At 33.7% G+C, this 15,994-nt stretch overlaps 1 protein-coding gene across 3 annotated transcripts in view; it reads left to right on the forward strand.

Annotated features, from left to right (window-relative positions):
• The window catches only part of CSMD3 (CUB and Sushi multiple domains 3), a gene marked incomplete at both ends in the record, with an annotated part of 527,537 nt that overhangs the window by 241,674 nt on the left and 269,869 nt on the right, over positions 1-15,994 (forward strand). For all 3 annotated transcript variants that reach the window (XM_079533061.1, XM_079533062.1, XM_079533063.1), the window contains one exon: positions 15,495-15,616. In XM_079533061.1, the coding sequence (XP_079389187.1) occupies positions 15,495-15,616 (122 nt within the window). The remainder of the gene's footprint in view (positions 1-15,494; positions 15,617-15,994) is intronic.

Raw genomic sequence — 15,994 nt, forward strand, 5'->3', positions numbered from 1 at the left:
TAAATGTCATTTAAAATGCTACTTGAACTGTTGTTTTTTATTTGAATATTACAGCAATGTTTTTCAATTGCATGTATAAAAGTTATTATGCACACACACACACAAAACTGAACACCACAGTTATGATTTATTTTTTTAAAATATGAATATTAGTTATTATATTACTATACTGTTCTAAACAGGAAGTTTCCGGTTCTATTAGATGCATTTGACTTGACAACATAAATCCTCATAATTTGTTCTCTCAGGGCATATGAGTAACAGAGTGTAACTGCCTGCCAAAAATGAAAGATTAACTCTCTTTAGGAGTTATCATATTATACCAGCTGGAACTGACATAGGAACATATTAATGAAAGTGAAAGCTGGAATAAATTATTTCTGCAGAAGAAATGCAAGGGTTTGAGAATGAAAACTGGTAGAACACTTCTAAAACAAAAGGTCATCAATGTTTTTTAATCTAAAGAGTAATTTCCAGGAAAATGCTGCTCTAGAAGTCTATTTAAATGTAAACATTTTGACTTCTCAAAGAGACTGTGAGGAAGCTATAAAATTATGCTAGATATTGTGGCTAGATTTTGTTACAAACAGATTAGATTGTGGTACTGTCACAATGATTCTTTCCCTTTCTGTCCTTTTTAATGTATTTTATTACTTTTCTTAGCCCTCATCTCAGCAGATAGGAAACATGTCAGAAAATGAAGGTGTTTGTCTCAATGTGATTTGCAGACAACATACTTAGAAAATAATTTAAAATGTAGAGTCAGAGGAAAATATGGCTTTGTGTTGTAGAACCTGGTGAATTAAGATAAGCAGCAGATGAGAAATAACTCACTGCTTTTATTTATTTGCTTGTTTGTTTGTTTGTTTGTTTGTTTATTAAGAATCAAAATTCTTTCACTTTCTGAGACACTTGTTTTTCAGCTGGAATTTTTTTCAAGATCCACAAAACATTCAAGGAGCACTGGGGTGTTTTTAATGTGTTGCAATATAATTTGCCACTTGCTCCAAATCATCAGCCAACCAAGGCATGAACTAATAATTATTGATCTTAGATTATTTGCATTTTAGGTTTATCTAGATTCTACAGTGGAATATGGTATACTGGATGAGAAAAATACTGAAAAATATCATGCGATGAAATACAGCCTTTCTTACTCCACTGTTCAGGCCACTTCCAATATGGATAGGATTGTTTTTCCAAATAAAAGTTTATTTTCTCACATCAGAATTTTATACTGTTGAATCATACTTTTGCAGAAACATAAATTGTAATGTTTTCTTCCTGGACAATATTTTCGTTCCACAATTCTTCATAAAAATGTCAGTCTAGGCTAATAGTTTATACATAATAACAGTATATGAACTGTTATGTATTTAGCTTGCGAAGATAGCACTGTTTTTGATTTTATTTAGGAAAGAACTCAAATAGAACTATATTTACCATTTACCTACTGTACTTCACATGATACATTTTATCATATACTTTATCCTTCTGGTGTGAAAGAACACTGAACTCTCAGTGTTCTTTACAAAAACAAAAAAAACCCAATCTTCTCATTTCAATTTCTTGTGTTTCTGATAGAATATGTTTATATCTAAATTCAGAGCTAAAAAATGATCTTATCCTATTCAAGAACATTTGTTCTATAGAACATTTGTTCTATATCCTATCACTTCCAAAATAATAATAATAATAATAATGATGATTAAAAAAATGAAAAAAAAAAAAAACAACAAAACAGTCAGAGAGTAGTTTGTTTACTGTGATATTAGAGACTCAGTAACATTAAATAAAATGTGTATTTCAATTTTTGGAAAGATGAAAACAACTACACATTTCTGGACTGTTCTGTTAAAGTATTATTAAATGTTTACTGAAGTAGAATTAGGCAAAGGATTTAAACTAGTGGCCATTTCCTATTCGTATTTTTGACAGCAGATAATTATAAACTGTACAGTTGATGTCATATATGAGCTTTAAGGTGTCTTGCATGTCTTATTTGGTCTATCTAACACAAATAGGATTTTTCCTATTAACCATGGAAGAATCAAAATTTTATGCATAGGCATGCAATATTTGTACGTTTAATTGATATTTAAACTTGATCAACATTTTAACTTTTTTATTTGTACTAGCTTAAAATTTGCTATCTTTACAGCAGATGCCTGATTCTATTGTATAATGGGAAAGAATAACAAGAACATCAAAATACCTTTTCGTACAGTTTGCTGCTTCTAAACATGTCAGTGTGATTGCACGACAGAAAATCCCAATCTTCTCAATGATTGTTTTGTATGACAAATTTATTTTCATGTGATTTTTGCCAGTTATTCTTCTATTAATCTTAGATAGAGTTTTTTACCAATGATTAATAAAAATGAAATATCTGTCTATCAGAAAAATATTTTAAACTTCAAGAAAGTTGGTTTTTTTTCCCCTAGCTTTACGTTATATTTTGCTGCCATTTATAGCTTTTGTAAGATAAGGGAATTGGAATTTTACTGAATGAAAATACTGTAGATATGAATTGCAAGGGTACTTACAATATACTGTTATCACAGGGCAGCGGGTAAAAAAATAATCTTGCATACTTCCTGTGAAATATTAAAAAATGTTCAAATTATGTGAGAATCTTGGAACAAACATTTACTCTGCATACAATTGCAGTTGGAATCTGATATTTCAAAGAAGAAAATGTGTGCTGTTAGTTACATCCTATCTGAATAAATGCATCCTAATCCCCCAAAAATATCTGTAGTTTTTATAACATGACTGCTTACATTGACTTCTCTGTAAATTCATTGTGGAGAGAAAGTTTAAAGACTTTGGGATTGAGACCCTACTTATTTATTTGTAATGGAATTCAGCATTCCCTTACAGGGTAATGCCATTCTTATAAAGCCAACTTGCTTAAGCAGAGACAATTATCTAGTTTATGAAACTACTTGCTACTTGATAAATCTCTTCCTCTCATTTATGTTTCAGGAAATGAAACAGATAGATCTATTCACAGTTGGTTGATTAGCCTTTTCATTTTCATGCCTGTTGCTCCTGTTTTTTGCTTGCTTGTTTCTCAGTTTCTGTGAAGCATTTATGAAAGCTGCCTTTCATAAGCCTTCTGGCAAGTCAGCAACAAGCTCTGCAACAAGTACAGTATTTTAGAAAAGCTCATCCAGTATGTAGAATGAAATAATTCCTTTCAAATAATTCTTTGTACTAGAGAAAACTAAAGGAGAGAAAAAAACTTACCGTTTCAATTGGGATCACCTCATTAACAGGTATGCTACAAAATAATTTGAATTAATAATAAAGCAAGAAACAAACAGCATTATGCATTTAAATTGGGCTCTGAAAATTTTGAAACAATTTTTTTCCTTCATATTCTATTTTGGTCAGTGATTGACTAACAGCATTTTTGTAATAAAACTAAATTTATGAACTCATTAAGTAGCATTTGTAATTTGATAAACAAATGTTATAAATATCACTTTGATTAACATGGATATGCCATCAGAACGTACATCATGAATGTTACCTCTTCCTTTCATAAACACACTAGTAATGGCAGTGGCAATGGTAGTGGCAGTGTTGGTGGTAGTATCTTCTGAGTTCAAGGTTTGTGAGGCCATGAGGGTGTCTGAGAGGTGTTTTGGGCTGCTCAGAATGTGTGTGCGTAGGCATCAGCTGGCAGGCAACTTCTTTCACAGGCAGCCAAGTCAGAGTTGTGTAGTGCCTGAAACCCTGATGGCTTCCTCTGGTAACAGAATCGTAGAATCAGAAGGATTGGAAGGGATCTCTGGAGATCATCTAGTCCAAACCCATGATAAAGCCTACGCTATTATAGGCGTAGCTGCATTAGTAGCATTAGCTGCATAGGAATATGTCCAGGTGGGTTTTAAATATGTCCGGAGGATACTCCACGAATTCTCTATGCAGCTTGTTTCAGTGATCTGTCATCTTTAAAGTAAAAGTTTTTGCTTGTGTTCATATGGAACTTCTTGTGTTCCAGTTTGCTCCCTTTGGCCTTTGTTCTGTCATGGGGCTATACTGAAAAGAGCCTCACCACGTCCACTTGACTTCTACCCATTACGTATCTATAACTCTCAATAAGATTCCTCCCTCAGTCTTCCCCGTGTTAAAGAGTCCCAGGTCTCTTAACCTTTCCTCATGAGAGAAATGCTTCAGGTCCCTATTCATCCTCATAACCCTCCACTGGACACTCTCTAGAAGTTACCTGTCTTCTTTCAACTGGGAAGCCCAGGACAGAACACAACACTCAAGATATGGCCTCACCAGGACAGAGCAGAGGGAGAGGAGAATCTCTGTCCACTTGTTGGCCACATCCTTTATAATGTACCCCAGGACACCATTGCCTTTTTGTCCACAAGGCCACACTGCTGGCACATGGTCAACCTGTTGTCCACCAAGACACTCAGGTCCTTCTCCACAGAGCTCCTTTCTAGAAGGACAGCTCCTAATCTAATCTGTACTAATGCAGATGTTGGACACTGAAGTCTTCCTTTATGCAGACTCTCTTACTTTCAGGGTCTGAGATTCCTGAAGGCCAGACTTAGCAGTATAGACTGAAGCAAAGAAGGTGTTCAGTAACTCTGTCTTCTCAGTGTCTTCTGTTACTGGCGTACCCATATTATTCAGAAGCAGGCCAACATTTTACCTAGTCTTTCTTTTGCTATTAACATACTTAAAGAAGCCTTTTCCAAAATTTATTCCATGTGGGCGTTAGTCTTCCTCACCTGATCCCTCTATGCCCTGACAACTTTCCTATTTTCCTTTTACATGGTCAGGTAACATACTAAACACTACTTTGTAATATGGCAGCAAGTAGGCATAGACATTGTAATCACCCACCAAGAAGCTGTGCCCTCTGCTCCTGATCCTTCAGCACCCTTTAAAACTAATGCAGCCACTTGGACAGAGCTCTGGGCACTCCATGTGGCCACCCAGTTTTCAGGTTCCATGTGTTCCAGGTACTTCTCTCTGAGATGGAGGGTAAGAGCACACACACCTGTGTGAGGTGTGCCCAGGTAGATTAGTAGCTCGGCCTTGTGGTAAAGCTTCAGGAAGAGGTACAGAGAGGCATCTGGGAGTCCAAGAAGATGACAGATCAAAGGAGCCATACTCTGTCCTCTCTGGTATGTACATGACAATCTATTGTGGCTGCTACTGAGGTTGGTCCAGTATCTGATCTGTATCAGAATAAAAGCCGCAACTTGAAAGACATCAAGAATAACAGCCTAGCAGAGGGATCTAGGAAGTTTAGAGCACTAGACAATGATCAGCAGCAATAAATTAAATGAGTAAGTGCTAAGTTCTACACTTAGGATGGAGTAATGCTGGACACAGGTACAGACTAGGAGATGATTATTAGGAGAACTCAAAGTTATTTGGGGATGCTGTTTGGTAGCAGGCTCAGAATGAGACAACAATGTGCTCTGGCAGCCAAGAGCGAAACTGCATTCTGGGATGCATTAAACACAGTGTAGCCAGTCTATTAAAAGAGGTGATTCTCCTATATTTAGCATCAGTGTTGGCTCACTTCAAACTTTCTTTCAGTTTTGGTCTTCACAATATAAAAAGGATATTGCATACTTGAGTTCTTCCTGATTAGGTCAACAATGCTGGTAAAAGAACTGAAAAATATCTCATGTGAGAACAGCCTGAGGACACTTGTTTTGTCTAGTTTGGAGAAAAGGAGGCTGAGAGGCAATTTCTCTCTGGAACTTCCTAAGAATAGGAAGTGGAGTGGGAGATACCCATCTCTTCTCCCTGCTAACCAGTCATAAGATGCAAAAATGGCATCAAGTTGTGCCAAGAAAGATTCTGACTAGATATGTGGAAAAATTTCTTTACTGTGAACCTAGCTTCCAGGCTCTAGTTCTGTTCAAGAGGAATTTGAATAATGACCTAAACAATTTCCTTTAACTTCTCTTTAGCCCGGAAGTGGTCAGGCAATTAGACTTGACCTTTCTGTGTTCCTTACAACAGAAATGTTCTAATTTCTAATTATAACTTCTATAACATTTTTGCTTATCTTTAGTATGTGTTTGAAAAATCCACCTTTCCCTCAGTTCTATCTGAAATGCACTAATGTATGTGGACCTCTTAAAAGTGATAGTAAGAATATGACTATACATATACATACACATATATATGCAGATAATGCATTACAGACAAATAGGACTGAAAATAGTCAACTAGTCAGCATCTACTTTCATATTCCAACTATGTTTAAACCTAGAATATTCTTATCTAGTGTTTTTAGGTAGTTCTTGAGCATTCAAGTCCTTCATTAGCCTTGCAAGTGCAAGAGTTTTTGTTAATTCAGATGTGAACCCTTGTGCTGTACTTAAACAACTCTCTGTTAGTTCATTTCTCTTTTCCGTGATTTATTGCATACTTCAAGAATACCTTCTCTTTAAATAACCAACAGCAGTTCAATCAGTCCTTTGTTGTAGATTATATTTATAGACCTTTAGCCTTTTTCATCATTTTTGCAATGGGCCCATGTCCTTCTTAAAATACAATTTCTAAAAATAATCTCTGTCTTAGAATAGGTTTTCCCAATGCTCTGTAGAGAGGAGGAATCATTTTCTCATTTTCACACATTTTTCTGCCTATCAGACCATGCATATTGTCTAGTTAATTGTCTTCTCATGAAAGTGAGTTATTTTTACTAGTATTATTAAGTTTCTGTGTCACTGCTTCTGTGTAACCTGTGAAGAGTTGCCTAGTATCTTGTTACTTATACTGCATTTATGAATTGGTTATATCTGCTTCTGTATTTTATCTAATACTTGTTCTATTGAACTGTGTCCTATTTTAATGTCAGTTTTTTCAGCATCTCATTTGTAATTAGAACTGTTTTTGTTAATATACACTCAGTCCCTCCCAGCTCTGTGCTAAATGGAGAGTTAGTGTGTATTAATAAGTAATAATAAGAGTAATAAATAAATAAGTACTATTTTTCTTCCATCCATGGTGTTATTGACAGTACTGGATGAAAGCTGGCCCAGAACAAAACTCAGTGAAAACTCAGTCAGTTATTCTTAATTTTTGACAGTAAAACATTGTTCATAGACTCAGAGAAGTCTAGTGTTGAAAGGATCTCAGGAAATATTTACTTTCCATAGTTAATACCAGGAACTATCATGAATGGGTTTCTCTGTAAGGGAAAACAATTTGGGAGCGAAGTGTGACATAGCTATACAATACCTATGTGAGAAAAGCAGAGCAATTCTGTTAACAGCAGTCAGATTAGGAAAAAAAAAAAAAAAAAAAAAAAAAAAAAGAACAACAAACAAAAAAAAAACAACCAACAAACAAACAAAAAAAAAACAGGTAGTTGAAGGAGACCATAGAGAGAGAAGTCTGAAGAATTCAAGCCAGGAATTCAAGTTAAGATTAGGGTTCAGATCATCAAGCTATGTGGTCAGACACCAGCATACCTGCAAACAGTAAGGCTTTACCATTTCCATCCAAGATTCATCAAGTGCCAAGACACTGTTGGTTGTGCTGATTATTTGCTATATGTTAGCAATAGCTAATTGCAAAAATAAAATTTGCAATAGCAAAAAAAAAAAAAAGCATACTGACTTTTAAACAAAGCTATTTTTCATATTATTTCCCTTAACATTCCCTCTTTTTTTTCTTCTTTTCTTTAAATTTTTCTCCACTTCCACATTAAAATCATAGGTACACTTCACATGTAATAACTGTAAGTACAGAGTTCTGCATTTTCTTTCAGCGATAAAACAGTGATCAAATAAGATATACTGAAGTACAAAAGTATAAATAAGTTGCATTTTTCCTAGACAAAAAGTGAAGAATGAAGTCCGCTCTTAGATCTTCAGTAATAAAAGCCTATACTTTTCTGATTAGTCGTGATTTTGAGTTTGATAATTGAAACTGCAGTGCATGGTATGTAGAGAAAATCTCATTAATGCAGAACTAATGTAACTGAAATGCCATCAGGAAATTGAACATACTATTGTTTGTACTGGCAGTAAAATTAAACTCTTCAGACATGAGAAGATAGTTTTATTTAAAATCCACTCATCAAAAAATCACTATTTTCAAGAGCTTAAATATGGATGTGATTGTGTTGCCCTCAGATATTCCTGCTGTTATGTATTGCAGATTTCTGAAGTTAAGAAAATCTGCTATATCATAACGCTAAAGAATTTTGAGTAAAGGCTTTCATTCAAGTAGCTTTAAAAGCATGTAGTGTCTTAAGTAATAGAATACAATATGAAAAATATTCCCATTCTTAAGTTGAGTGATAAGTAATTGTAAATAGGTGTAATTGCTACTTACAGAGACAATTCAGGAAAAATTCTTAAAACCTTCATGTTTTGAATTTACTTTAAAGCAATGGCAGCCAAAGCCTCAGTGCTGTTATTTTGTGTATTTTGAGAATCATTAGCTTAAACAAGACTGGAGAAAAGTATTTGAAAAAAAATCTGTATTCACTGCTTCCTGCATGTTGACATACTTATGCCATATCTCAGTAATTTTAGCCACACAGAGAAATGAAACTTGTGAAGGATGTACTAAGTTCAAAAATTAAAACATTCTCATATTGTAGCATCAGTTGAAGAATATGTTTTAAAATGGAATATCTAAAATACAATTTGAATGGTTTTGTAATACTTCCATGAAGAGACATATATCAAAGTAATAGTCCATCAGTGAGTGAGAATACATCTGTACATATACATGTAAAACTTCAAAAAGACATTCGTTTAAGTTTAGTAACGTTTGCAGCCAGACTTGAACACAATTTTTCACTAAACAATATGGACAGTGCTGACTACCTAGGAGGTCTGGTTTATACCCTCAACTTACCTTTACATAGATTGGAAATAAGAAAGATAGGAATTAGGTTGTTAAAAATATTTGCAAATGCCCATAAGATATCAGTAGGATCATGTAAGACCTACATATTAGCAGAACTAAATTGTTAATGTTATTATGAGGGCTGCTTCAAAAGTAATGCCTCCCATTCTATTGTGTTGGCCCATGACGTCAGAGGTGAATACTGATGGTATTGCAGCAGAGATTAATATCCAGAAAATGTTGATCAGTAGCAGTGGCTGCCATTTTTGCTGCATGGAAGCATGCTGCATGCATTTTTGCTTCAAGGACATATTCTTACTTCATATACACTTCCATGTCAGATGCTGCTTTGCCAGACTGCTCCTCTGCTGCTATTTGTCAGACAGCAACAAAATATAATAGAATATTGGTAGGAAAGTTCAACCTCTACTGCCGTATCAGCAACACTGGCCTCTGATGTTGTGAGCCAATATAATAAAATAGGAGGCATTACTTTCAGTGCAGTCCTTATAGTATCCATAAATAATTTCTGAATAGCAGCAGTTGTCATATTTAAAGACATATATTTTTGTAAGTAATGAAACAAAAGCTAGTTAACTGCACAAAAGCTGAACTTTTTATTAAAAAAAAAAAAAAAGGAAAATAAAAACAAAAAATCAGAATTATTATTTGCTGTTTTCACAGGGAACACATACATCCAATTAGGATTTATCAGCAAAAGGGAGACATTTAACAAACAAAAAAAAAAATTTGCAAAAGTTAGAGGCCAGAAAAGCAAGCAAATTGACCCACTAAATGGCAAACAAAATGAGTCATTAAAAAATAATAATAACTTTCATTTCACTTTTTGAATCTCAGAGAATTGATACATTTTGGACCTGCTTGCTGGTAAAATGTCAGTGTATTATGCGGCATGCTAAAATGTTTGCATTTTTATGCTTTTGTTATACAAATTGATCCTCTATATCTATGTATACATATGTTTCATAGATTTTTTTAATTCTCTCTAGAAGAAGTGTAATGTAAAATATTATCAATTCCATTAAAAATATTCCATTACTAATTTTATTATTTTATCTTTTTCCAATGCTTAACCATTTTTTTTATTTTCTCCTGTTTTAGTCTCTTCTCAGTAAATGGCCTTAATAATACCTCTTTGAATATCCAGATAAATTCTATCTTTGACTTTATCTTTTAATTTCATACTTTTTATTTGAAGTCTATGAAAATAAAATTTTTGTTTTATTTATTGATCTCATTTTTATTTTTCATGCACTCAGAATACAGTGGTTACATATAGGTTGTATATAGGTTTTATAGCCTGGATAGTCTTAATCAGCTTTCTCATACTCCTTTGTTTGTTATCAGGATAATACATTGCTAATTATGCTTTCACAGTTTTAGAGGTGATGATAGATTTTTTTTAAATAGAGTTCTCTAACCAACAGCAGATACAATCTGTTTATTTAAATATTAGTTTTACCATGTTCAGTATTTTGGTCTCCACAAGGGTAAATATTTTCTTCAGTATTTTCTGAGCTGATTTTCATTTATTATTTTATTATCATTATTTATTGCTTTCCCAGAATATTATTTTCCTTTACAATTTCCATTACATATGCATACACTTGCATACATATCATTCTTTTTCATGGTTTCTCAGTGTGGACTTGCATTAATTCTGTGTTCTTCATATCTCTGTCACATTTATGGTAGAATAAGTTTCAGTCTTTCAAATCTTTTGTAATTACAAGGGAAACAGATAAACAGACATCTCAAGAAATTAAACATTTTAACTAATGTGAGGCAAGGTTACTTATTTTACAAAGGAAATCTCTTTTATAACACCAGTTACTTTTTAATTTAAAAAATTATACTTGTTTAAAATTTATATGCCAGAATTTTATCTCCTATGGATATATAAAACACCATTAACTAAAATGATTATCTATTTATTTTAAAGAAATTAAAAATAAATATGCATTAAACTTCAGCTGTTCAAAAAATCATATATATAAGTTAGCAAAAAACTCTAATTCCACAAAGAATATTTCCTACCTTTGATCACACTCATTTTCTGATGCCCTACACATTCTTTTGCAAGTTTTATAACTGCATCTTTGCATGTAACATCTTTAATTAGCTAAATTAATTGCTGTAGTGTCCATGTTGTTTCCTTTTTCCTTACTAATCTGAAATATAAAATTCAGTGGTATCTCTAAAGTTAATAGCAACACTCATAATAAGTTCTGAAGAGCAGATTGACATTTTGAAATTGCCAAAATTCACATAGTTCTATCTCCCAGCAAGAGCTGCCTCCATGGTTAGAGGACAGTGAGGTCCTATGAGTAATTTTTTATCTTTTACAAGTGAAATGAAATATTTTTTCTGTGATTACAATACATCTGAATCCAGATGTAGTACTGCAAGAAAACTGTTTTTCAAACAAATGTACTGATTTATAAATGTATTTTACTGTTCTGCTGCTATTGTCATTGAGTCAGTAAAGTAACTGCTCTTAGATTTAAAGGAGTAAGTTCAGTAGACACTTATGCCCATAAGCTGTTAGTATGTATTTAATAATGTTTGTTTTTAAAGATGTTAGACATTCATGTCTCTATGCTTATGCATTTCCAAATTCTATATAAAATATTCAGAAGCACAGTCAGAACTAATCTTCAGACATATATATTATCTTCACAGGAATGAAATGTAATTCATGCTTTTAAATCAGTTCCAAAAGAAAAATAAAGCAAATTCTAGATAAGCCATAGTGAACCAGATCCAGGAGTTAAACCTGCCAATAATTCAGCTGTCAAGCTGCATATTAACGTGTAATCTTTGTTTGAAATTATAAGTTAATACATTTTTCAGGTCATGTTGACTTCAATTTTTTCATCCACATACTCTTTTTTTTTTTTTTTTTTTTTTTTTTTTTTACAGAGGTTAATAACATGACAACCTTTGGAAACAGTTAATCCCTTTTTTCATCTCTCTTGGTTGAAAATGCAGAGCATAGAGTTAAATTCGACTGAAATCTTTCAAATCTTTATTTGATTAGCGGATGGTTAGTAGACCTGCCTATGTTTATTTAACAATTTTGCAGCTTTCAGTTTCTATGTAAACTTTGCTCATGTTAAATAGATTATACTCATATGAAGAACTTCACAAGCCTTCTCAGTCAGTACTTGCAAAATTCAGCTTTTTTTTCAGCTACTTTACTTACTCACAGGGCTATAAGAATCATCACAGAATTATAAGAAAGAGTTCATAACTTGGTGAACTATCTTGTGAGCAACTTCTTCAATTCAGAAAGATGGACAAAAAATACCTTAAATGTTATAGGAAATAGTTACAGATTTCAATAAATAAAACAGAGAGTTTAAGTAGACGACTTATGTCCAGGAGAGATTTTCAAATAATCTCTAAAAGCTAACAAAAATTCATATTAGTTTTGCAAGTATATACTATACTGCTTATACTTGGCAACACATTCAAAGACTGCAGTGGTTAAGAAAGAGTCTTCATATGATCACAGGCAGAGGTAAGAAACTTGTAATGCTTATGGAAATAAGTAATAAAAGAAAAATGGTAATATTGAATGAGAAAATACAGTATTGATGTTTAGAGGTAGATAAATTGATGAGTAAAGAAAAAAAATGTAAACGTTATTATATTTCTGTAGTGTAGCAGAACATTAGTTTCACTATAGGTGTTACTGGGCAGAAAGTAGTCTGATATGCACCAAAAAAACATCAGTTGGATCTGTTTCTCAGTCACCTGAAAAATGCAATGAAATCAATCAAATAATCCTATAGTCATTAAAATTTTAGAACTACACTGTATCTCCTTTTAACTCAAAAAAAAATTCAGTATCAGCCCATAATATTTACTTACTGTATGTTGCTATTCGTGTTCTCTTTAACTTTATCAAAGACACTGACAGTAGGATCAAGTGCATGTTCAGCAAGCTTATGTAAGACGTCAAGCTGTGTTGTGCAATCAACTTGCAAGAGGGATGAGATGCCATTCAAAGAGATCTAGACAGGCTCAAGAAGTGAGCCTGAGTGAACTCAATGAGATTCAATAAATCCAAATGCAAGGTCTTGCACCTGGATTGTGGCAACTCCTGTTATCTGTACAAGCTCAGAGATGTCAGGATGGAACACAGCCCTACTGAAAAGAACTTGTGGGTACTGGTGGATGGTAAGCTGGACATGAGCCAGCAGTGTGCCCTCACAGCCTGGAAAGCCAACAGTATCCTGGGCTGTGTCCAAAGAAGCATGGTCATCAGATTTAAGGAGGTGATCGTGCCTTTCTTCTCTGCACTCGTGAGATCACACCTGGAGTACTATGTACAGATATAGTTGCTTCAGTAGAGGAGAGACATGGATCTGTCAGAGTTAGTGCAGAAGAGGACCATAGAAAAGTTCTAAGGGTTGGAACACCTCCCCTGGACAGGGTGAGAGAGCTGGGTCTTACAAGCCTGGAGAAGAGAAGGCTCCAGAGAGACTTGAGAGCAGCCTTTCAGTATGTAAAGGGAGGCTATAAGAAAAGGACGCTCTTTAGCAGGATCTGTTGTGGTACAACAAGGGGAAAATGGTTTCAAGCTTAAAGAGAGAAGATTTAGGTTGAATATAAGAAAAACATTTTTACAGTAAAGATAGTGAGTCACTGGAACAGGTTGCCCAGGGAGATGGTGAATACCCCATTCCTGGACTCATTGAAGGTCAGGTGGGATGGGGCTCTGAGCAACTTGATCTAGCTGTAGATGGCCCTGATCACTGAAGGAGACTTGGATTAAATGACCTTTTAAAAGTCCCTTCCAACTTGTGAGGATTCTATGATTGTATGATATCAAAAGCTTCCCTGCGTTGTAAATAAATTTAACTGATGACATCATCTTTATAGCTTCTTATGGTTGTATTTGTATTTTCAAGTGAAATAAGATTAATTTTGATCATTTGTTCCTTAGCCAGAGTTCACGAAATCAAATATTTTCAATTTGTGATTACTTATTTATTTTTATTTCAGAATATACTGTTACTGCTTCTGGAAAGAAAATGTTATGAGGAGTAACTGAGGGACTGGGGTTGTTTTGTCTGGACAAAAGATGGGTGGAGGGAGATCTTATCACGCTCTAACACTAGAAAGGAGGTTGCAGTGAGGAGCGTGTCTGTCTCTTTTCTCAGGTGATGAGTGAAAGGAAATGAGGAAACATTCTTAGTTTGTCCAAGGGGATGTTTAGTTTGGACATTAGGGAGAATTCCTCCATGGGAAGTGTGACCAAGCATTGGAATGGGCTGCTCAGGGAAGTGGTAATTCAACTATGCAAAAGGTTGATGGTTGAACTTGATGATCAGGAAGGTCTTTTCCAGGATAGACGATTCAAGGGTAGATGTAGTATGGGCTGAGTTGAAATAATGAAGAAATTATTTGCTTTACCACATTGGATTATCTTCTCTAGTAATCTTCATTTTTTCTATTGCCTGAAGGTATTTTAAATTGTTTAGTATATGAAGGGAAAGAAAGTCGCAGTAATCAATGGTCAATATTGTTTTCCTGTTATTTAAGGAATATTTTTTTTATGTTCTAAGTATTTGTGTGAAAATTTGAATGGTGAAAAAAAAAATGATACATACATAATTCAAATGTATTCAGATACATTTTTTCTTAAAGATCCTTTCCAACTCAAATAATTCTATGATTATGTGATTCCACATGATCATTCTATGATAATTCTTTAAACAGGGTCAACTTTACTAGATTTTCACCTGGCTGCAAATGTTACATGCAGGAGTGTAATATCTGTATACTAGTAGAAATGAAGTCTAGAGCAAAAACTGAGATTAAGCGTCTTTGTTAGTCTTTTTTTTATTTCCTCCCCCTTTCCCCCCTCCCCCTTAGGGAGTAGTTAGCTGTGTGCTTTCATTCTGAACAAAATTCTTTCTGGTGGTTAATGGGGAAAAAGGACAAACCAGTATGATTCTGTAGTAAAAATTACAACATTTCTGTCCTTTGAGTTATTTGCGATGTTAGACGCAATATAGAATGAATAATGCTCTTGGTCTCGGTGGCTGGGTTTTTTTTAATTTGTTTGCTTTCTTTTTTTTATGATGTGCTACTGTAAATATACAGATTTCAGTTTGTAACTAAATGTCATTTGTAATCTTTAAAATTAGATAGCATTATTTTGATTAAGACTTTTATATATTTTCTTTAAAATTTCCAGGAGAAAGGCTGACATTTTCATAAACCAATGTATAAACAACAACAAATAAATGAGAGTAATTTTTGTGAGTGTACATAACAGTATAAGCTTCTTAAATTCTTCTTAAAAATTCAAATCTAAGTGGTTTTTGTTTTCTATTTTTAAATAGGCAGAACAATTTCTCTTATTTCACTCTAAGAGCCTATTAGTTTGTTTGTTTGTTTTTTTAAAGAAAAGATTGGACACAAAAGCAAGTGTCTTTATTGTGCTAGAATAAATATGAGTCATTGTATTGTTTTGTACTGGTTCTACTTGTGCTCAATGATATTTTAATCCTTTTTGTCTCAATTACATTAGAGCTTGCATTATTAAGTTGCTGCATGCATTTCAAATGTTAATTAAAAGATTAAATTTCTTTTTGCAGTTAAAACTTGTGGATCCAATCTTCAGGGTCCTGGTGGTACTTTCACATCCCCCAATTTTCCATTCCAGTATGACAGCAATGCTCAGTGTGTGTGGGTCATCACAGCTGTCAATATTAATAAGGTAAGTTTAAAGCTCTGTCTTTGCTTTAAAAAATAAAAATAATCCACCACAGAAACATCTATGATCATGACATTTGTTACTAACATGATTTGGTTGCTCAGTTTCTCAGTCTATTTGCAATATTTGGTGCATTGCATACATTTCTAAAAGAAATGTAAATGTAAAAAAGCAATTACCAAATAGTATGGAACATACTGTTTAATGTTTCCAGAAATAGTATGTTAGTGTCAGTAGAGCTAAATTGCAGGCAACACTGTTTTCATTGATTTCTTCCTTAGACTATGTGAGATGTCCCTGAAGTTGATGCACTCACTTACTGAAGGAGAATTATAAAAATATATAATTTTTTCACTGTCTGAGCCATTGTATTGAAATCCC

Source organism: Tetrao urogallus (genome assembly GCF_951394365.1).
Source record: "Tetrao urogallus genome assembly, chromosome: 3".
NCBI classification, from domain to species: Eukaryota; Metazoa; Chordata; class Aves; order Galliformes; family Phasianidae; genus Tetrao; species Tetrao urogallus.